The 22,231-nt window shown below is 40.4% G+C and overlaps 2 protein-coding genes across 3 annotated transcripts; both read right to left on the bottom strand.

Moving 5' to 3' along the window:
- Positions 1 to 2,014: 2,014 nt before the first annotated feature.
- Positions 2,015 to 14,698, bottom strand: rab11a (RAB11a, member RAS oncogene family). Of its 2 annotated transcripts, XM_071534405.1 has the most exons (6): positions 14,690 to 14,698; positions 10,695 to 10,737; positions 9,673 to 9,868; positions 7,870 to 8,063; positions 6,812 to 6,892; positions 2,015 to 4,887 (listed from the first exon to the last, which is right to left on the bottom strand). In XM_071534405.1, the coding sequence occupies exons 2-6, from the start codon at positions 10,732 to 10,734 to the stop codon at positions 4,751 to 4,753; spliced, it is 648 nt and encodes a 215-aa protein (XP_071390506.1). In that variant the 5' UTR covers positions 10,735 to 10,737; positions 14,690 to 14,698; the 3' UTR covers positions 2,015 to 4,750. The 2 variants fall into 2 exon arrangements, with proteins under 2 accessions (XP_071390506.1, XP_071390505.1); XM_071534404.1 differs by lacking the exon at positions 14,690 to 14,698 and having other exon boundaries at positions 10,695 to 10,830.
- LOC139656777 (SH2 domain-containing protein 7-like) lies at positions 13,888 to 19,782 on the bottom strand. The gene is made up of 6 exons (XM_071534399.1): positions 19,631 to 19,782; positions 18,433 to 18,522; positions 18,126 to 18,291; positions 17,028 to 17,282; positions 15,016 to 15,711; positions 13,888 to 14,333 (listed from the first exon to the last, which is right to left on the bottom strand). The coding sequence occupies exons 1-6, from the start codon at positions 19,780 to 19,782 to the stop codon at positions 14,289 to 14,291; spliced, it is 1,404 nt and encodes a 467-aa protein (XP_071390500.1). The 3' UTR covers positions 13,888 to 14,288.
- Between the last annotated feature and the right edge of the window lie 2,449 nt (positions 19,783 to 22,231).

Genomic DNA, 22,231 nt, shown 5'->3' with positions numbered 1-22,231 from the left:
AGCTGCACAGGACATGTTTTGTTTTGGTGAGACTGTACTGTTGAACGAACTGCAGCGCCCAGACCATTGTGCTGCTGTTTGATACTGGGACTTACTGTATCGTTGTATTATATCCAAGCTGTTTGAGCTGTCTCATGCCGGTTAATACTGCATTTTAGCGTTGTGTTGTAAATTCCCCTCGTTTAACAAAACGTCAATAGAGGGGATATACATGTATACACACACATGGACACATGCAACCATACCTTTTGGCTGGTATTCTGTTCTCGCGTCATTTTTAATACTTCCTAGGTCAGAGGATGGAAAGACAAGGACAATAGAGAAAGAAAAACAAATCAAGCTGTGTCGCTATAGCCTGAATTACAAACTGTCATGAACTTACTCGTGCAAAGCTGATTGGGCGAGACTCTGTCTTGACCTGGATAACCAGCTGTAAATGTGCTGGCCAAAGAGAAGGGTGAGGCCCAACCAAACACTCATGAATTGCTTGCAGTACAATCAGACATGTACAGGGCAAGTCAGTGGACAGTGGTGATAACAAAAGGGAGAAATCAGACAGACAACTATGGAACAAATTGCTTTCATTGGTCCAAAACTCTCACACGAAGGAAGAAAGAAAAGGATATGAAGCATTATTACACCATGTGATGTACCCAACCTCAAAGCTGGACAGATTTACACTACCTGTATAGTTCTGGTATTTTTACACATCGTTTCTTATGTCATGTTTACATATTTAAAGAGCCTGACTGGGTCCATATTTTCTCTCTGAAAAAGTTATCTTTTTGTATGTACTGTATAAAAAGTGATGTATTCAATGTACACTTTACACTAGTGATTATTGTGATTTTTTTTGTTGAGTAAAAATACACATGCATGCCAATGATTAATCAACATATAATAGTTAGCCAGAAATACCCTCATGTCATTCGGTGCAAATCATTTTTATCATTATCTCAATGTTTTGACATGGGAATGGCTCCAATCTGAAACATGCTTTTTTTTTTTTTTTTAAAGAATATGCAATGATATATTGTGGCAAGGTTGACAGTGAAAGCATTTCCTATTACAAAGACCAATGTCTGTAAGAAATTTCTATTCAGAAATGAACTTAGGTTTTGACTCTTCCTCCTCACCTCTCAGTCCATTACAGAATCATTAGGTTTTCTTTCCTAAACACAGTGAAATGTGTTTGTCATCCCGCTGTGCTAAAACAATTTCATACATTACTGCTTGTACCCAGTTAAAAAAAAAAATCCCTGCTTACATTTTCAAATGACACAGAGGTCAGTTTTGTTGAATATGCTCAACGAAATCTAAATATAAAACCTTGGCAAATAGCAATAACATACCGACAATCACATGTAGAAAGCTAATTTTCCCGGTGTTTGGGTTCCTACTTTGATACATTTTCTCAATTCCACTAGTTATCTTGATTGGACGTTTTTCCCCCTCATCTTTTGTCCAAATAATAGTTTCCACTAGATGTATCCAGTACTGCTTGTTGGTTTCTGTTTCATGCCCTAAACTCAATAAAGTTGTCATAGCTCAGGATAGTGGTGTCATATCTCATGTTGCAGAGCAGCTGATTTCTCTGCCAGGACTTTCTGTTCCTCAGTATTTTAAGAGTTTCATACATTCATTCCCTGTCGAATGGTCAAAGTAAACTACAATTTAGTCAATTTTATGGTCAACTAGCTATTGTAACACTACCATAATTGAAAGAATAGATCATGTAAAGGTTTATGACTGGTGCGCTTTATTAAGATGAACTGATAACTTAAGATATAGACACAATTGTACAATTTATCAATCTGTACAAAACATAAACCCGTTCATTTTGACTCCCCCCTCACATTTATCCCTCCAAATTCATTGAAATGACATCTTTTCACTCTTACACGTTTACACTGGAATTACAGTCAGTTATAGTGATAGCGTATTTCAATATAGTTCAAAATGAAAAAAAAAACAAACGAAAAAACAAAAAGAAAAATTAAAACACACTTCTTAAAAAAAAACATAGAACAATGGAGGTATATGAGAAAGGATCATAAATCATTTTTCAGAAGAAAGGAATCACTTCTCTACACGTCCACAGATTGCTAGCTAGTGTGTCTGGAGAGGCCGGGCTGGCAGTGCCGTCTGTTCAGAGAAACGCCATTGGCACTGCCAGCCAGGCTCACACACTCCAGAGCTACCGACCTAACCTCTGCCTCTAAACATACATACACACACACCATGTTCAGGCATTGTATATGTCCGCCAAACACCATCACACACTGATACAGCTATAACCTGGAAAGTCAACAGAACACACACTCTTGAATATTAGCAAGTAGTTTGTTAGCGAGGCTTCTGTCATAGTTCAACGACTGGACTGGTCACAAGAATTAGCTCAAGACAATTGTTAGCATGTCATCCTAGCTAGCTAAGCCTAACCCTAACCCTCAGCAGATTGCATGAACAGTAATGACAATGTTAGCTACATAAGGCATTATGACATGGAGTTGGAGTTGTACAAAAAGCCATGCATTGTGTTGAAGTCAGAGGCAGCTCGGTGTACATAGGCTTTATGTGATAGTGACACAGGACAACATGGCTACCTGTCTTCTCACGCCCCATGGGACAGACAGAAGCCAGGTTGTTGGTTAGATAGTTAAGGAGAAGGCGAATATAAGGGCATGTTAGCAGGTTAGTGGATGAGGTTTTGGACTGGGATGCGTGGTGGAGTAGGCACTGTGAAGAGAAGCTAGCGAGACTGTCTGAGGTTGAATCACTAAAATAATTCCTTGATTCCTTGAGTTCTGCCTTTACCACTCTCAAAGCTCAACACTGGAGACAAAGAGAGGAGGAACTTCACCTGACATCAACCACCGTCTCCAGAACGTCAGTGGAGAGCACTAAGGATCTAAGGAAGGACTTTGAGACTCAGCCTGGCAGAGCCAGAGGGAGGAAACAGAGTGGTGTGAGAGACACTCAGACGTGCTGCATTCTGCAGTGTTAAAACATATTTTGGTTTTTGAACAGTGGCACTGTTAATGCTTTACTAATGTTTAACTGTTTACTAATGGTATATCCAATCTAACGAAAAAAGGTCCAGTTTTTCCATATGCAGATGAAACCTAATCCTAGACAAGAAAGCATGTTTTTATAGACATCCATTAAGGTTCAGTGCAAGATTTTGCTAAATTCACGCTCATGAAATCCAAACTACCAAGTGAAAGACATTCTCCATTTGCTTGCTTTCTCATGTGCAGTCCCAGCTGTAGTTCTGTGGTTACATGTGAAGCACGATTGCTTAACTAAAGGAGATTTTTGATTGTAATATTGAATGTATCATAGGAATGTCACGCTGGAATACTACCTCAATTACTCATTAACTTTTGCTCCTTAAATCCTTCATTTGCTATAGGAGGTACACAAAAAAAGAAAAGAAAAAAAAAACAATAAATCCAAACAGCCATTTGCTATTTTCTGCATAGTCATAGTCAAATATATGTTGTTTGCTATAAAACAAAAATGTATGCATACTAATTGCCTAATGTTGAACCAGGAAAGCCCAATGGACCAAAGTGCCTTCAATTAGAAAATCCTTCTAAGCACAAGCACCACTAGAGGACAGCATCCCTGTGTGTGAAGCTGCACTGAGAATGGAAGTGGGACAAAGTTATTTAAATGGATATCCAAATGTACAGGAGTCGTGTTCAGTTTTCATTGGCATGGTGACAGCCTAAAATTACACACCCTCAAGGCAATGACAGTGTTCCATATTCAGTCCAGATTGAGTCTTTCACCTGATAAAAACATGCAACACAGCAGAGTGCCATCTTTAAAAAAAAACATGCAAAGCTGGCCTGAACTTGTCACCTACTGTAAACAAAGTGACAACGCTTACAAAGCTGCTCGCTACATGCTAGTTTACATCTGGCCTTTCCATGGCGCAATTTGAAGCTCAGCTAATGCAAAGGTTCTATGTTTCACTAGCATTATATTCACAGCAATCAGATCAATCGTATTACACTACCGCAAGGGAGCACACATTTCTACACTGTGCTCGATACATCCAAATGGTTTCCAAACAGTACATTGCACTAAAGAGGAGGGGGGAGGGGCTAGCCTAAAAATGACAGGAGAAGAGAAGCTTGTATATAGGAATACACTTCAGAGCAACTTTGATGTGCTTTAAATTCATATATACCCATTAGTAAATATATGATACAATATAGAGAAAGATCAATTAAAAAAAAACAGTGGAAATCAACAGGAGCACAAAATGGAAGAAAAAGGAATAAACGAGAACAGGAAAAACAAATCACATTCATATATTAAGACATTTTTGTGACATGTCAGCGCATCTACAGTAATGAAATCTAAAGTGATAAGAAATGCCTGCTGCCTGCCGCCCTGCAGTAGCCTAAAGACGGAGGGGCTCAGCTTGTGGGCCGCCCCACAGGGTGACTTCCTAGACTGGGATATTTTACCTGGGGGGGAGGGGGGGGCGGGGGGAGGAGGGGCAGGTACGGGATGGTGCAGAGTTAAGAGTCAGAGCCTTGAAGCTACAGCTCCATCCCTTCCACACCACACAGTATACCAAGGCAGTCTATTTTTTATTTATTTTTTTTGAGGGCGGGGGGTTGAAAAGTTGTGAGACGGGGCAGCTAGGGATGAGGAGAGGGGAAGGAGGCGAGGGCTGTGGATCTAAGAGGAGGAGGAGGGAGGGGGGGGTAGTAGCAGAAACATGGCTGGGCTAGATGTTCTGACAGCACTGCATCTTTGGTTTGTTCTCAGTGGGCTGCACCTGGATGTTGACCACGTTGTTGCTGGGGGACATGTCGCTCTCCTGACGCTCCGACATCTGCTTCTGGGAGACGATACGGTAGATCTCTGATGGGGGGGAGGGGAGGGGAGGGGGGGGGGGGGGGGGATAAGGTCAAATTAAAGGAGAATACTGGTGTCATTTTGAGTTGCAGCCCATTTACTCTTATGTTATTAGATTTTTGTCCCCCACCAAAGCGGGGACTATGGATCAGTCTCTGTCCGTTAGTTCGTTCGTTCGTTAGTGTATGTCAATGTCAATGTAACGCTGACTTTGTGCCGCTAGGGGGCGGCATTGACAATGAATGGTGACTCAGTGGTAAAGCAGGTCATACAGTTAAACTTATCATACAATGTGGGGGACAATGAATGGGGACTCAGTGGTAAAGCAATACAGTTAAAGTTATCATAGGTAACATAATAGTCTACACACGCTACACGCTACACACACACGACATCAGACTGGGTTGATGTGTTGAAGTGAGAGTCAATGGAGAATTTTTGGGCAAACCTCTAACCACAAGACACTGTAGTTATTGTACAGCTGTTGGACTGTTGTACTGTTATTGCACTCATCACTGCACTGCCACTGTGCCGTCAGTGTTGACTACTTATATCATATTACCACTTACCTACTGTGCAATACCATATGTCACTTATCATTTAGCATTCATATTATTCATAACACTCACGCTCCTGGTGTTGTATGTTATACTGTATATTGTATTATAAATTGTATTCTAGTGTACATTGTGTAATGTACGGGTTGTATTTATTGCGTATTGTAGTTATATTTTGTACTGTATTGAGTAAAAACAGGACAATTACAGTTACTACATTTCAAGATATAACTTGTAAGCCTAATTCTGAGGAGAGTAGGCAACAGAAATATATGGTCAATCTGTCCTTTCATTGTCCATACGAAAATGCTTATACAATTTCACTCATATTTCAAGTACACTCAGCAATCACTGACTGACCCAAGGGTGGAACTACATCACTGGTGGGGGACAACATGTTTACTGTTTGCTTGTTACATTTACTTGTTTTTCGTCATTTCTAAAACACCGACTTTACCGTTTCAAACCTAGCTTGAAATTAACTGCTGTTCCAGCTAACAAAGACGACCAAATAAAAATTCATGGATGTGACAGTAAAGTTTATATGGCGGCATGTTTTTGAGGGATTATTTCCTGGTAGAGACTTCCACTTCATCCCGTGGGTGTCAGCTGATTGACTGGAGGCAGAGCGGAACGTTACAGCACTGGTATGAAAACACTCAACTCAGCACTAAATAAGGATAAAACACAAAGTTTGACCAAACCAAATGAAGGCTTCATGTGGAAGTTGTTTTTCATACTGGACAAGAATGAATGGCAGCAAATGGCTTCTTCTAAAGGGAGGAAAACGAGCCTGATATCTGCAACTATACTGACTGTATGCAGACACCGGAGAGGAAGAACGGAGAGGAGAGGGGAATCTAGACCATCAGCACAAACTTAAGAAACACCAGCATTATCTTATTATCTAAGTTGGTCAGGCCGCTCATGATAGCAAAAGGTTTGAAGTTCCTAAAAAGATAAGACAGTCAAACTACACTATGTGATGACGTTAATCCATTATGACTCTGTTGTATTGATGTGTTTGTGTGTGTGTTCCACTCCCCGGCAAGAGAAGTCCACCAGACACCTGACTTCCCTATTATCGTTATCACAGTCATAAAAAGGACAGTTATGAGCAGTGATGCAAAAGATATGTGTTGCACAAATAACTATTCAATTGTCTGTCATTTCCTCAATAAAGTTTGTTTGGCCTGCGTCTCATATGTCGTTTTTAACTGTGTTTTTAAGCCAAGTGAGACAATTCTTTTCTAGACCAGCGGATTCCCTGCTTGTCAGGACTATTTCGGGGATGAATGTGGACATCGGAATGGGATGGGACAGGTATTTTTGGAGTAAGGATCCTCCTGAAGGCTGAAGGCGCACACACACACCTGTAAGAATGGTCTGGAAGGCTGTCTCAACGTTAGTTGAATCCAGGGCCGACGTCTCGAGGAAAGATAGACCATTCTTCTCTGCAGGGCAAAGACAGAACCAGGGAACGTTATCAGTATATCAAATATGTAACATTCCACGGATGGCAGGGGAGTTTGACTCATGAAACACAAATATGCAATTGTGCAACTTGCACCAACCAGAGTTGCACATAGAGATGTTCCGATACCATTTTTTCCTTCCCAATACCGATTCCGATACCTGAACTTGCGTATCGGCCGATACCTAGTAGGCTACCAATCCGATACCAGTGCATTAAAAAAATAAATATATTATTATTATTTTTGAACAGCTGTATACTACTAACCCTGTATGGATGTGATATGATTGCTATCATTGTTGTATGGCCTGGCTCAGGTTAAACCCTTTGTAAAACATGAACAAATACATACAGAGAATGAATGCCACAGAACTTTATTATCTAGTTTGACAGTCAGTCATAACTGAAAAAGAATCTAAGGAATCTAGGAATAAATCTAGGAATAAATAACAATTCCTTTAAAAAACTGTTAAAGTGCAGCCACAATTTAGTGAAATAAAAGACATTTAAAATTTTAAATAGTTCAGTAACAGTATAAATTTAGTATATAAGTATACATTTCTGGGAAAATGGCCGTTCTATCCGGGTGAAACTACTTTAAAGTTGATTTTTTTCAGGGCTAATAAATTACGTGATATTGGATCGGTGCATATACTCCCCGTACTCGATACCCGATCCAGCATTTTAGGTTGTATCAGAGGCATTTCTGATACTGGTATCGGTATCGGAACAACTCTAGTTGCACACAGTTTCAGACTCTTCACTGCATTACACAAAAACTACAGCTGTATGCATTTTATCTCTATTATTATTTTCACTGTATAATTCCCAATAATTCAAAAATGTCCCACTTTGTATAAGATACTTAACCTCTGAGCAATTAATAATTAAATGTGATTCACATCTGCAAAGGTAGCCCAATTCATTTCTCTACAATAAAACACGTGACAAGCTCACCAGCGAATGCCCGGGCCTCGTCGGTGGGCACGGCCCGCAGGTGGCGCAGGTCGCTCTTGTTGCCTACCAGCATGATGACGATGTTGCTGTCAGCGTGATCTCTCAGCTCCTTCAACCAGCGCTCCACATTCTCATAGGTCAGGTGCTTGGCGATGTCATAGACCAGCAGAGCTCCCACCGCCCCGCGGTAATACCTGGATGGGTGGCAGAGGCACGGGGAGGGGAAGAGGATGAGGCTTTAGAATGGTGGTCGTCGTCATATTTAGGGCTGGGCGGTATGGTTGTAATCAATATCGCGATAATCCTTAATAATAATAATGAGGATTTGTTTTTGATATCGATAATTATCACGATATGGCTCACGTATGCAAATTCATATGTTAAATAATCAAATGAATTTTCATCCCGTTGAACCGAATGGTAATGTTAGGTGTGATGTCAAACAAAACGGAAATTTTCAAATAATATTCCTTAAAATGTTTCATACCTCATTTTGACAGAATTTTTAAATAAAATTAGCTTGTTATCATCGATTTAGACAGCAGAATTGTGCGTCACGATAACCCAAAATCACCATATCATCATGATACGATTCCACTGAAAGACGATAAACACTTATATTGAATTATCACCTAGCCCTAATCATACTAATATCATCACAGCAAATGCACTGGAACAGATTATAGACCGACTATATTGGTAATCTGATTTCATCCTCTCCAATCGTTATTCAGGCAATTTTATTAGTCACACTCAGTATAAGGGCAGGTCATCTGTGCTTTACCTGCCTGTCTTATGTTGAACAGCTAGGCATTATTAAGGCATCTCTGCTTTACTGGAGAGTTTAGTGTGGGTTGGCAGGAAAGGAGAGCGAAAAACAAGATGCTATGCAATGAGGTTGTGAGCTGGGTGCAGAATCACAACATCATGAGTACATGGTATGTGCCTTGAGGTTACTAACATCTTTGTGTTTTGTATAGGAAAACAGGTCTGCTGTGGGAATTCGCATTCTGTACATTGTAGAGGTGATCTGCACAGAAAACATGTACCACCCATGACAAAAAACGTTACATTGGTCTGGTAGAAAACATACCAAAACACACAAGAGGTCACCGGTGGCAAAATGAAGTGATACAGCTGGATATGTTGTACATGTGTTCTGTACCACTAACCACAGGACTAAAAAAGCTTTGCACATTCAGATGTGCTGTGCTCAAAAGATATCATGGATCATGCAGAGTATAAATCAAGCCTTTGTCCACTGATCCACATGGTGTCCTATTACTGTCCTCTTCTATGTGCAAGGAATCTTGGGATGCGTCTGCAAGCTGCTGTTTCAAAGGGCAATATCTGATAATCAATAGCTGTGTAGCTAAGCATCTCTAAATTACCTTTCAAATACATCAACTTGCACCGGAAATCAATGAAGGGAGTGGGTGAAAAAAATGATTCATTTCCTGTGATAGTAATTTTTCAATAACTATAAAGTCGTCCATTAATACATCGATACTGATGAAAGCAACTGTCATATTAACACTGGATACTACTGTTAATGAACGTCAGTAGGGCCCAAATGTCCACACGCATCTTCTAAAAAGGATTTCAGCAAAATGACCCCTCATACAAGTGGATATGGATTGTAAGAGACATAATTCCGTTGTTCTGCATGGCCATGTTGATTGGGCTTTTTGCTTGATACAATAATGGTTGAGGGTTACATGACCAAGGTACTGTCCTATGAAGTATGATACAAATCAGCTGAATAGAGCAAAGGTGGATGCTATCCTCCGACTCTGTACTCACGCAGATGTGATGGCACGGTAGCGCTCCTGGCCAGCTGTGTCCCAGATCTGTGCCTTCACTGTCTTGCCATCCACCTGGATGCTGCGTGTGGCAAACTCCACGCCGATGGTGCTTTTACTCTCCAGGTTGAACTCATTGCGTGTAAAACGGGACAGCAGGTTACTCTTCCCCACACCCGAATCACCAATCAAGACCACTGAAACACAGAATGGTGACAAGCTACCTTAAACTACTTAACAACTACAATTATTTACCTGTTATCTCCACTGTTATTACATTAGTGACTCTGCGGAACCTAGCAGTAACACCTATCACATGTACATTACCAGTAGTGTCTACTTTTGTAGCGTAACTGCTTGCCAAAGAAAGCTTGTTAGTGCAGTTTTTAATGTAACACAACTAGCTCGTTAGCTATAACATCACCCACCAATCTTATTCGTTGACGCTTGATTCACTGTTAATTAAGGCTCGGTTTTGTCATTGTGGGTTTCTGTAAGATTGATTATCCAAATCGGACGGTAATGTCAGTTGGGCTAGCTGGATCTTACAGAAACGTTTCGATAACCGTTAACGTTAGGTGTGTCCAACGTTAGCTAGTCCGTTAACGTTAGGTGTGTCCGATGTTAGCTACTCTGCGGCCACTGATGTTCGAGCAAGCTAACTACTGTTCATCAGCTAATTGTTAGCTACAATTAGCTAACGTATAGCCAATGGTCAAAACGCTCTATCGCTCAAATAAGATGTTAGCGGTTTATTTGTGTTTGTCAGTTGTAAGATATAATTGCTTCGTTTTCGTGTGAATTAATTCAGATAGTTGACATTAGTAAGCAAGCTAGGTGAAAACCCATCAGAGCACAAAGGTTGACGATGGCTAGCATAATCATGACAGCTAGCCAGTGGGCCTGGTTAGCTAGCTAGCTAACGTGAACTAGCAAACAAACTAGCCAGCCAGCTAACTCGGCTAACACAACAGGACTGAAGGCAGACAGCAGCAGTAACGAACAAATATATTTTTTTTTTACCTTTGAACAAATAATCATATTCGTCATCTCTAGTGCCCATCGTCTTATGGGGTAACGACTATTCCACGTTTTAGTTCGAAGTAATTTAAAAAACGCGAACTACTGTCTTTTATTCTTACAACCAGCTAACGGGAATCTGTTTGGAAGCCGTACTTCCGTAATTTCTTCTTCTTCTTCTCTGGCTGCATACAGAGAGAAGTAGGACATCCAGTGGACATCCGAAGGAACTGCGCTGAATTCAATAACTTCCTCCCTCACCTCCAGTCATCCAGTATTTGGTACAGAGCTGGAGATGTTTGAGATGTCGCTACTAGATGTTTATTACACAGAAGTTGCTGAAGCTCTTTAGAACAGGATGTGTTGCATTTTCCATTTAATTCTTGTCTAGATCACACTTACTTTGTATATTTGTATTATTTGTATCATTGTTCACCATAAAGAGTATCTCGGAGTGTCTGCTGTCTCTTCCAACTCCTCAACCTCTTTTCCATTTCCTCCATTTCCCATCACTCACTGTTCCCACTACTACTATTACTACTAGATGATGACGATGATGGTGCTGCTGCTGCTGCTGATCATTATTATTATTATGTATTATTATTTACATTTATGTTCAAGAAAGTTCAAAGAAGGTTCAAATCACAAGGAAAGCATCCACTCATTGCATGAAAAAGTGTTAATAAAGCTGTAAGCTGCAGTCCTGAGCCACTGGTCTATAAATGAAATAATAATAATAATAATATAATAATAAACTTTATTTGTGTAGCATTTTATTCAAATAAATGTTATAAGGTGATTTACAGCACAAAAGAGACAAAATGTCACAAAGTGCAAGTGAATAAATAAATTCAATGTAGATAAAAATTTAAGACAGGTAAATAAAATAGAAAAAAAATGCAATACAGAGGTGCAAGAAAGTAAAACAGCATACAATAAAGACACAGTAAAGATGAAATAAAGTAATGAAATTATGAGCCTGTACATAAAAATGCTTTTTAAGAAAGGATTTAAAAGGTAAAACAAATCCAAAACACGGCAGCTGTCAGTAAAACCCTGGTCACCTTTCAACGGATAAAGGCACATTGTCCACTCATTGAAATTCAGCTTGTGTGTGTATGTGCAATTAGTTGCCATGCTACATGGCATATCAGCTGCAGTTGTGTTTTTATGCTTCTAGATAGAGATGGAAATACTTTGGTGAATGAAAGCAGAGGCTGGAAACAACAACGCACCAGCTGAACAGAGAAAACATCCAGGCCAGAGACACGGACTGACTGTCCACCTGCTCAGAGAGAACAAAGAGGTGGAGAGGAGAGAGAGAGAGTTTGAGCAGAGATAGAGGACCACTGGCTTGCAAGGTGTCACATTATAGACAACCTACTGTATTAGCTATCATCAAATGTTGCCGTTATAGAGCAGGGATAGGCAACGTGGCATGGAGAGCCGAGAGTCTGCAGGTTTTCATTCCAACAAAAGACTACTGCAGGTGATTTCACTGATTAGTTCCTCCTCTCTGCGTGAAGGTGAGCTAATCAGTGACATCACCAGCTGTAGTGTTTGGTCAGGATGAAAATCTGCAGACTCTCGGCCCTCCATGGTGACACGGTTGCCCGTCCCTGTTCTAGAGGGTCAACTGTGTCAATGAATTATTGAAGAAGATTGCCACAAAGCAGGAGCTGGAGCACAGCTGAAGAGAGAAGAGGTGTCGGCATGCGAGAGAGAGCGTCTCATCCTGAAGGAAGAGTGGCTAGAGAAGGAAAGATGAGATTAATAACAGATTCTCATGGGGAGGAGGAGGTAGCGATAATAGGAAGAGATGCCCTTTTGAAAGAGGAGACAGAGCTTAAGAAAATGAGAAAGGCCTTTCAGATGGAGAGGAAAATCCTCAAGAGACGAAGACCCTTCAGAGAGAGGTGACAGAGATGAATATAACGAGGGAGGCCTTTCAGACGGAGAAAGAAAACATCAAGAAGGAGAGGGAAACAATTCAGAAACAGCTGACAGGAGAGTGTGTGATGATGAAGGCATTTCAGAAGGAGAAAGAGCGCTTCACTGAGAGGAGGGAGGTGGCAGAGACGGCCTCATGAGGAAGACCCGCACAAAAGACAAGCTGGGGATGGAGGAGATGGGGCATTCGATTCGCAAAGAGAAGGGATGATAGAGAATGAGACAGAAAAAAATGAAAGGGAAAGTAAGGGAAGAAAGAAAAAAACTACTGGCCACAAAGACTCACACAGGAGGCTGTGAAGTCATGAGCAGCAGTGAGCCGGAGCTCAGCCTGGACCTGCAGAGACGACTCATGGTTATCTATTAACTAACTGAATACAGTAATAATACTAATAATAAGCCAGCAGCACTACAAAAATAGAAGTCTTTTCAAGTGATTTACTGTGTTTTGTGTTTGACTGTGTTGTTATGAGCGGTTTGCATGGAATCTTTTTTTGATTGACTTTTTTTGAGTCACCTTCATCAAAGGTGTTGACAACTCTGGAGGGATGTGATTGTTTAAACTGGAATGCTTCTTAGTTTCTGATGTTAAAGACTGTGTTGTTGTGTACTCTTTGGATAAAAAGGTTCCTCTGGTAATCGTGGACAAAAGAGAGATCCAAAGAACTCAAAAATCTGTTAAAAAAAACCTTTATTCTATTTGGCATTTTTGTAAGTTAAAAACTGTGTCCAGTCTCTTTCCACATATTCACCAGAGGGTTTTAAACCCATGTGTTTGTTAAAGTCCAAGTCCTTCCAAGTAGTTCATTATATGTTTTGTGTGCAATTTTTATGCCCGTACAGTATGGCTGTACAAACAAGCCATTAAGTCAGTCATTAGTATTTTTTTATTAATAATAATAATAATAATAATAATAATAATAATAATAATAACAATTTTCACCATAAATATTATCTTTCTTTCCTTCCTTGCAGCACAGGTTTGTAATAAAGATTTTTATTTGACAAAATTCATATAATTTCAGATTTTGTGAAAATGTGAAAATTTACTTCATGTTAATTACCTCACATATGCACAGTTTGGTCTTGTAGCATATGGAAAAATCATAAATATGCAAAAGTAAAATGATTATGCAGCAACATGGAATGCAAAGAGACAAATTGAAAGAGATCGGAAACCTTTTAACATTTTTACAGTGAGGATTATTAATAATAGAATACTACTGCTACTACAACTACTGCTATAGTAAGTTATAGATTTATTAAAAGATTTTCAAAATGCTCCACAGGATACATAAAAATATGAACAATAAATAAACAAGGAAAAATAATGAAATACTATGTCACATAATGGTGTCCAGAGACGCCATTATTGCTGGATGATTTATGTACAGAGGGAATAATGTAGGGCTTAAAACTTTGAACAAGAAATTAATTGGCATCACACACAGCTTGCTTACTTGATAAAATACCTTAGTGAAAGCTTTCATTCGTTTATTTGTAATACTCATTTCTTTTGTTTACTTTCTTTCTTACTTCAGTATGCAATCAACAAATATCAGTCAGTAACAAATAATAGTTGATTCTATATTTGACCAAAAAATTAGCTCCATCCTGATCTTTTTATGTATGTTTCTCACGTTGCTCTTATTTCTTCTTGTACTCGGGAAGGAATTTCCTCCATTTGATATTCTGCAAACATAAAACAGAGTGTAATATAATTTGTATAAAAAAAACTTTTCTACTGTCAGCAACATTAAAGGATTAGTTTGCTGATTTTGCACCTTTATATAATTTGTCTCTTACGTAGTACTTGGACCCACAGACAATATTGGCTCCAGAGTCAGCTGTCAGTTGAAACAGCGAGCTCTGTTGCCTCTTGCTGCTAACAATGAGTCCAAAGTGTTTGACAAAATATCTCCAAAAAGTCTGTGAAAACGATATGGAGACTGACCGACGTATTTCTATCCGAACCGGAAAGCAGCAGCACCGCACCGTTTCCACTCAGTGGATCGTCTTCCAACAAACCCTACTGTTTATAATCTGACCTGACCGTCCAAAACTAGATCACTCCGCCAGGAACCACCTTTCACCCCACAGCAGTCTGTGCAGGAGAGAAAAATAGTTCTGTGATTTCCTGATTAGTGAAAGCTGGTGGAACTGAGTCATGTTTCCTCTCAACTCCTCTGTGGAGCCCCATACGGCTTTTTTGGAGATATTTTGACAAACTCTGTTTGGACTGTTTCAACTGACAGCTGACTCCGGAGCCAATATTCTCTGGGGGTCCAAGTACTACAGGTATGTAAGAGACAAATTATATAAAGGTGCAAAATTGCTGAACTTATCCATTAATAACTCACTCTGTTTGACTTACATTTTTCCCCCAGGTGGATTTGGACTTCTTGGTCTTCATGTCCTCCAGCGTCTCGTAGGTGTTTCCCTGGACGGCTGTGCTCTCCCCTGGGATCTGCTCGTAGGTGTCATCAGGGAGCCGGCGACTGGGAGGCTTCGGGCCCTCGGACAGCTCAGCGTACTCGTCGTCTGCTGAACCCGCTCTGGGCCCAGCAGACTCCTGGTAAAGCGGGTTGGACTTCAGCAGCTCCTGCATGTCAGCTTGGAGCTCTGACCTGCTGTATCTCGCGCTGTCCCTGGGGTCGTGGAGGGAGTAGGTGTGGCAGGTGAGCCTCTTGGGTGTAGCGGGTGAATGTGCGGGGGTGCCGAGCTGATTGGAGTACTCCTCCTCCTCCATGCTTTTATCCAGCCGAGGCAGAGACTTGCTCCTGTTCTCCACCCGAGTCAGCACAGAGTACGTGGCCCCGGGGTCGACGCTGTGATTCAGATCCGCATGATGGCTCGTGTCGGCGGGGCTAAACGATAACGAGTCTTCCCCTGTGTTGGAGCAGACCCTGTCATCCATCTGCAGCGGGTTTGAATCCCTTCTCAATCTCTCCGCTCTGTTCGGGTCGATGTGGGCGTGCTGGGTGTCGTCGGGATGTGAGGTCTTGTCAGGGAAAGATTCGCTCCTGGAGTGGCTCAGAGGGATACCTCTTTTTGGGACTGGAGGGACGGCCTACCAGAGGAAACACAGAAAGAAAGAGAATATATTGTTCCATTTACCCTGTGAATGTTGAAGGGATTAAAGGGACAATCCATGCTGAACAGAATTCATGTTATTCCTCTTCTCTAGGGCAGTTCAGCATCGTTTCTCCTGAAGCTAGAAACAAGAGTCAACGCTCTGTTGAAGATGTCATCAAGTAACCTACTGACAGAACAGAAGACCTAGAATAGGGTTCAACTGATATGGGTTTTTGAGGCTTTAGAGCTGTCATTCATTATCTTTAAATTTGATCATTTTCATGCCAAAAAAATCTTGTAATTTTCTTCTTTGCAGGATGTAAAAGCCTCTGAAACAGAATTTAGACCATCATGGGACACTAAAACTCTCCATTGAAACCCAGACTAATGAAGGGGGAACTCAGGGATACATTAGGCCTTTAAATGAAGAATGAATTTACACAAAACATTACTGAACAATTAACTGAATAAATAAAGTGCAAAGAAAATAACATTTGACTGCAGATGGGTTTTATATGGGAGGAACCTCCATCAGATCGGCTCTGGACGACATAGCAGATATCAGCCAATATTGGCCTAATATACTGTATCAGCAAATTGATATATTGGTCTAACCTTGCTCCAGACTAAACTTTATTGGGACAGTCCCGAGGCTGGTTTTACAGCTTCAGTATAAAGGCACATATTCTGGTTCATGTAAGTTAGCTCTCCAATTAAATGTAATCTAAATGTAAATGATTAACCCATTAATAATATTTAACTAAAATTTGGTACAATAGGAAAACTCCGCAGAGATCCCGTTCTGTGAGGCTTGGAGTGATGCAATTTGGTGAGAGTGTGGTTCTTGATTAGGCTACACATATCTATGGCCCACATCTGTCAAACAAAGTTGATGTTTTAAAAAATGTCTTGTTTAGAGCTTAGTTTCTCCAGTCTGAGATCTGTCTGAGATCACAAGAACAACATGTGATTTCTGGCTTTGGGACGATTTGTGCTTTAAGGTTTAAGCAAGGTTAAATGTCTATTAAATCAGGAATTACAAAAAGACTTTCATAAGAATTAACTTTTTAAGAAGGATAAGAGTTTGGTTGCAAATGTCATCACTTAAAATATTGGAGTTATTGGAACAGTTTTGTATTAGGTTGTGAGTTGCACCTTGCACTAAATAGAATATTTCGATGAAGCGTAAACTTTTTTCTCTACATGATGTGCTGCATGGTTCTCCTGCTCATAAACACTAGTACTTAACACTGATATGCTTCAACTATCTCGTCCAGTTTTCAAGAGGAAATCATATACTTCTCATAATACCTGTGAGGGAGACATGGTTCCCACAGACATGGATTCCCTCAGCTTTCTGGTTTTAGATTTAGGCGGCAGTGCAGGTGGCTGGACAACAGGAAGCTCATTTTGCTGCTGAATCCTGTGATTATTCCCTCGCTCGCTCCTCTGCTCACAGCTGTGGTCGCTCTTCTGGTCCCACAGAGTCCGCAGAGCTTGGACACTCACCCCAGACTTCTGTTTGGCCTCATACTTCACCACATCGTACAGCTCAACTGCATTTTTCTGAAATACAAACAACGGGCAATATTATTTTCACTGTATCAATCTTTGAAGTCCCAGTTCAAAATTAATTTGTCCATATAATAGGTACAGATATAGCCACAAAATGTATCAGGGAATTTGACTTGAACAAGGAAAAGAAGTGAAACATGCCGTCCCCCATGAGTGATGCAGGCACTCCTTGGGGCAGTCATTAACAAAATGCATCATCCCTCCCAGTTTCATCAAAATCAGCCCAGTGCTGTCTGAGATATCACGTTTGACCTTTAAATTTTGGCCTTAAATTATAGTGCTCCCATTAGGCTGACCAGTGTCATTTTTTTAAATGCCAGAACCAGTGTCAAAATGCATCATCCCTCCCAATTTTGTCAAAATCTGACCTGATTTTCTGACCAGACAATAAGCTTTTTTGCCATAACGTATTAAGTAAAATTCCAGGCCTGTTCGGCTTTGCCAGTGTAAATAATTCTTTTACAGCATCCAAATACATGTAAAAATGTATAATGTCTGTCTTTATATCAAAAACTCAGTGAATCAATTTGAGAGAGAAAAATATCTTTACTCAAATTAATCAAAATATAGATAAAGCTAGTAGTGGGGCAACAGTGCTTCAACAGACTGACACCAAACTGCATTTACAGTTTGGGGCTTTAAACTTAGTCTTGGATCTCTGTTTGAGGAAAACCTAAATATTGAACGTTCAAAATTGTCAGTTTCCACAATTTCACTGACACTTGACCTTTTAGGTGATGTATCAATTGAAGTAGCATATCAATCAGTCAAACTTAAGGTCAGTGTTGTGTACAGGACGGTCCTGTTGGGTTCAGGTTCAGGTCCTGTCCTTACGTCATCACAGCAGGAGGTGAGGTATTCTCCAAAGGGCTGGATGGGGCTGACTCTGTAGTGCTCTATCAGGTCCGGGAGACTGCGGTGAGTCTGGCAGTCTCCTGAAATGACGAACAGTCCAGCTTGGTTCTGGGTGATAACAAAATGGCGGCATCTGTCTTGTCCCCTTTGGAGGAAATGCACAGGCAGTGAGATGAGGCACAAAGGCAGTAAAGAGACATTTTCTCAACTTTCAACAATGGAGCACACACTCAATTTATGTTAAGCACTGTTTAATATACTGTTTATTTGTATTAGTTTGCCTCACTTGTAGGAGAGGATGTAGCCAATGGCTTTATCACTGAGGCGAATGAGAAAACAGCCCAGAGTCTTATCTCTCAATAGATCTTCCGCATCCCTGGGGCAGAGAGGTAGACAGAACCGATTAAACACCGTCACAGGCAAATTAGGTTTAAAAATAACACTGCCATATTCTCACAACCTCCCTCTCTCTCTCAGCTCTCTTTATCTTTCACTCTCACACACACCAACTAGGAGGCACTCAGAGAGCGCAAACATCCACCAACACTGAACAATTCTCCACCTTGCTGTTACAGCCAAAGACATCATTCCTATCACTTAGATTTTAAGTTAAATTGATTTCTTGGCAAACATTCCCTTAGGATTTGGAATCAAGTCTCTATTTCTGTTAGTTTCATAGTTATGGTTACAAAAGATTATTGGAAATCCCAGATCTGGATCATCACCAAAATCAGATCTTGGCCCAAGGCCGATCTGTCCACCAAATTTCATGGATCATATTTTTTTGGCATATCCTGCTGACAGACAGATAAACAAACTAACGGTGAAAACATATCTTCCTTGGCAGAGGTAACTGTGTAATGTTACAGAACATCAAGGCAAGATGTAAGATGTTCAGGTTTCAGTAACACAGTTTTAACTCTGCTGAAGCGTACTGAAACCCACGAGACCTGAACGAATACAACCTTTATGTGCCAAGGCATTGGAAAGTTTAAAGCTACAACAAGCAGTGATGGAAAAAGTACTCAAATCCTAAGTAAAAGTAGCAATACCATAATGGAAAAATACTTAATTAAAAGTAAACGTTCTGTATTCAAAAGTTTACTTAAGTAAAAGTATAGAAGTATTAGCAGTAAAATGTACTTAAGTATCAAAAGTAAAAGTATATATTCATATACTGTTGGGGAGTTTAAACTCTAACTATGCAACATATTTTATGAGCTTTGTATGTTTTGCAGGTAAAACCTTATTCTGCAGAGTAACTAGTAACTGCAGCCATCAGATAAATGTAATGGAGTAAAAAGTACAATATTTCCCTCACTAAATGGAAATACTCAAGTGAAGTGTCAGTACCTCAAAAGTACAGTACTTGAGTAACTCTACTTAGTTACTTTCAACCTCTGACACCAAGTAAGATCACATTTCTCTTCACTTACACACTGCTCTCTTCCTGTGGTAGAGAGCTCTTTACTTTCTTTACTTACTTTCTGGCAGTGAAGCCTTGAAACCAGTCGGGGAAGTTGCCGTTGTGCAGGATGAGCGGCTCCTGCGTCTCAGTGAACCAGCGCAGCACCAGCTCCTTCAGGCCTCCGTCTGAAGCCTCCGTCTGCAGGTCGACGCCCTGCTTCCTCTCCATCCTCACACCTTAATGGCAGCGTGCAAAACAGTAGTAGCACACCGTACGCCCTGCACTGTTTGTTAGTTCACCGTGCCTCTGCTCTGATGACGTTTATCTCTCCTGGTGCCTCATTTGACTATTTCCGTTGTGCGTCTCTCAGCTGAACAGTGGCATTGTCTGAGTTTATCTGCCTGTGACTTTTCCACCGCTGCTGGAGCTGCCAACTTCATTTTACTACCACTGTTCCTTGTCCCAGATTCAACTGCGACCACTTGGTCTCATTATAAAGGGGATATTTCATTTGTTTTATTTTCCCCTTGGTGTAAGTTTCTCGTTCTTCTGGTACTTGAAGATGTGAAGGGAGCAGCTGAGGTAGGGAGTGGCATTGATATGTGTTTGAGAGGGTGAAGAAACAGTAAAGCTTATGTCTGTATAATGCCTCTGTGTTACTGGATGGGTTTATCTTGGTATCATCTTGATTCTGTATGTGATGGATTTGGGATGGAACTGATGTATGATTTACCACCAATTATCACCAACAAATTTCAATAAATACATTGTTCAGAAAAGGGGGATATTGAGCAAACTATGAATTACTAAACACTGAGGCACATTGACAAATAACAGACAAATCATAAGAAGACAAATGTTGATTATGTCAAGCGACGGCTCACAAAAGCAACAAGAAAAAGGTACTTTTGCACACCTGTAGAGGTACACAGCAGGAGGAAAACGTACCAACAATGTGGAGAGGAGAAACTTTTAACTGCAAGTCTGAAGCAGTGCGCAAGAGTCTCTTCTACACAAAAGCAACGTTACCAATTGTATACTGACTCTGATTGGGAAAAGTGCCCATAATGCATCTGTGTTCTTTACATGAATAAGCACAGTGAGTGTTTATCTTGTCTTGAACCGCCTGTACACACACACAAAATCCCGTCACATGCATAATATTAAAGCACACCAGACCTATTTGCAATAAAAAATTGTTTCTTTACCAAAGCTAATGCAGAATTCTTTGAATGTGGTTATTACTACAAATGATGATAACCTGAGTCCCAACCTTTCGCTCTTTACATCAAGTTTATGGTAGGTACTTCTAGTTTATTGTAAATATTAGCAGTTTGACTATTTTAAGTCTCACCCCTCACTGGTCACTGGTCATAAGCATGCTGGTTATCAGACAGAGCTGAGGGGAGAGACAAATGTCAACACATGCAGAAAGAGTCTGGTTTGTTACCTATAATAAAGCATTTTCACCAATTCTACTCTTTCCAATAATCGACTGGCCACTGTCAGCAAATAGTACTTAGAAACTTACTTTGCAACAGACCCAGAGTTCTCTGACTTTACTGAACTCTGACGTCACCAATTCAGAATTAAATGAAAAAAGTGCATACCGTAATAAAGCTAATTTAATTTATTAAAATTAAAATTAAATTAAATGTCTTCTAATGGCATATTTTGATATAGTTGATATTTGAGATTTTTAGGCTATTATTCACGCTATATTGTTTTCCACAATATCTTTCAGAAGAATGTAGCCCATGTATTAAATGTGTTAAAAGGCTGAGGCCAGTTATATGAGCAAAAATCAAAATCTATGGAAAAACTGTTCAGAAGTGCAACCGAGTTAGAGCGCGCGCGAAGTTGTTGCTCTTCTACCGTGAAACCTACATAATGCCATAACGTGAATGCAGCGTTACCGGTTAATTTTAAAACTTGGCAGCCGGAGGGCGCGTGCTTTAAAGACGCCAGGTGCCAGAGGTTCACGCGCGGGCTGAACAGGTGGCCAAGTACTACTAGAGTGCGCCCTGGGAACTGGAGAGCCCAGCACCCATACACACCGTTTCTCCAACGTGACGCCACACTGCATCCAAAAGTCTGACTCGTAAATGTTGCCTTGCTTATTGGAAAAGGTGCGTGCTTGACACAACGTGACTTAAGATATATTCTGAATTGTTAAGATCTAATGTTTGATTCGGCATATATTCAATATACCAAACAACTCTTATTTAAATAAAATTTCACCTTTTACATTAGGTCCGCCTGTTCCCAGGATTCCTTCACAAAAGTACATTATGAGGGTGGTGTGAACTAATTATAAAAGTTGAAATTTTGTTGAAATGGCGTGCTGCTTGATGGATCACCTCTATGCCGAATTGAACAGCGGGTCCTAATAATGTAGGAAAGATAATACGTTATACTTTACTATGTTTGACATTTTGCTGATAGGCTAAGCAGGGCCACTTTGAGCTCTCAGATTTTTTAACAGAGTTTAACAGAGCTCTCTCCTGACAAGAGAACGGCATGTATCGGGGCTAAAAAGAGCCCTCGTGGTCTGTGCTTGTAACACCAGAGTTACTGCTGTCAGGTCTGACCAGGACGAGGACAGGCCGCTCATGAAAAAGACTTGGAAAAATAATTTTAACACGGTAAGACCCTTTACTGTTCAATATCTACTTTG

Source organism: Centroberyx affinis, unplaced genomic scaffold (assembly GCF_046629955.1).
Source record: "Centroberyx affinis isolate AG114_WGS23_722 - 3 ecotype Tasmania unplaced genomic scaffold, CSIRO-AGI_Caff_v1 ptg002536l_1, whole genome shotgun sequence".
NCBI classification, from domain to species: domain Eukaryota; kingdom Metazoa; phylum Chordata; class Actinopteri; order Beryciformes; family Berycidae; genus Centroberyx; species Centroberyx affinis.
This window is presented reverse-complemented; position numbering and strand designations above follow the sequence as displayed.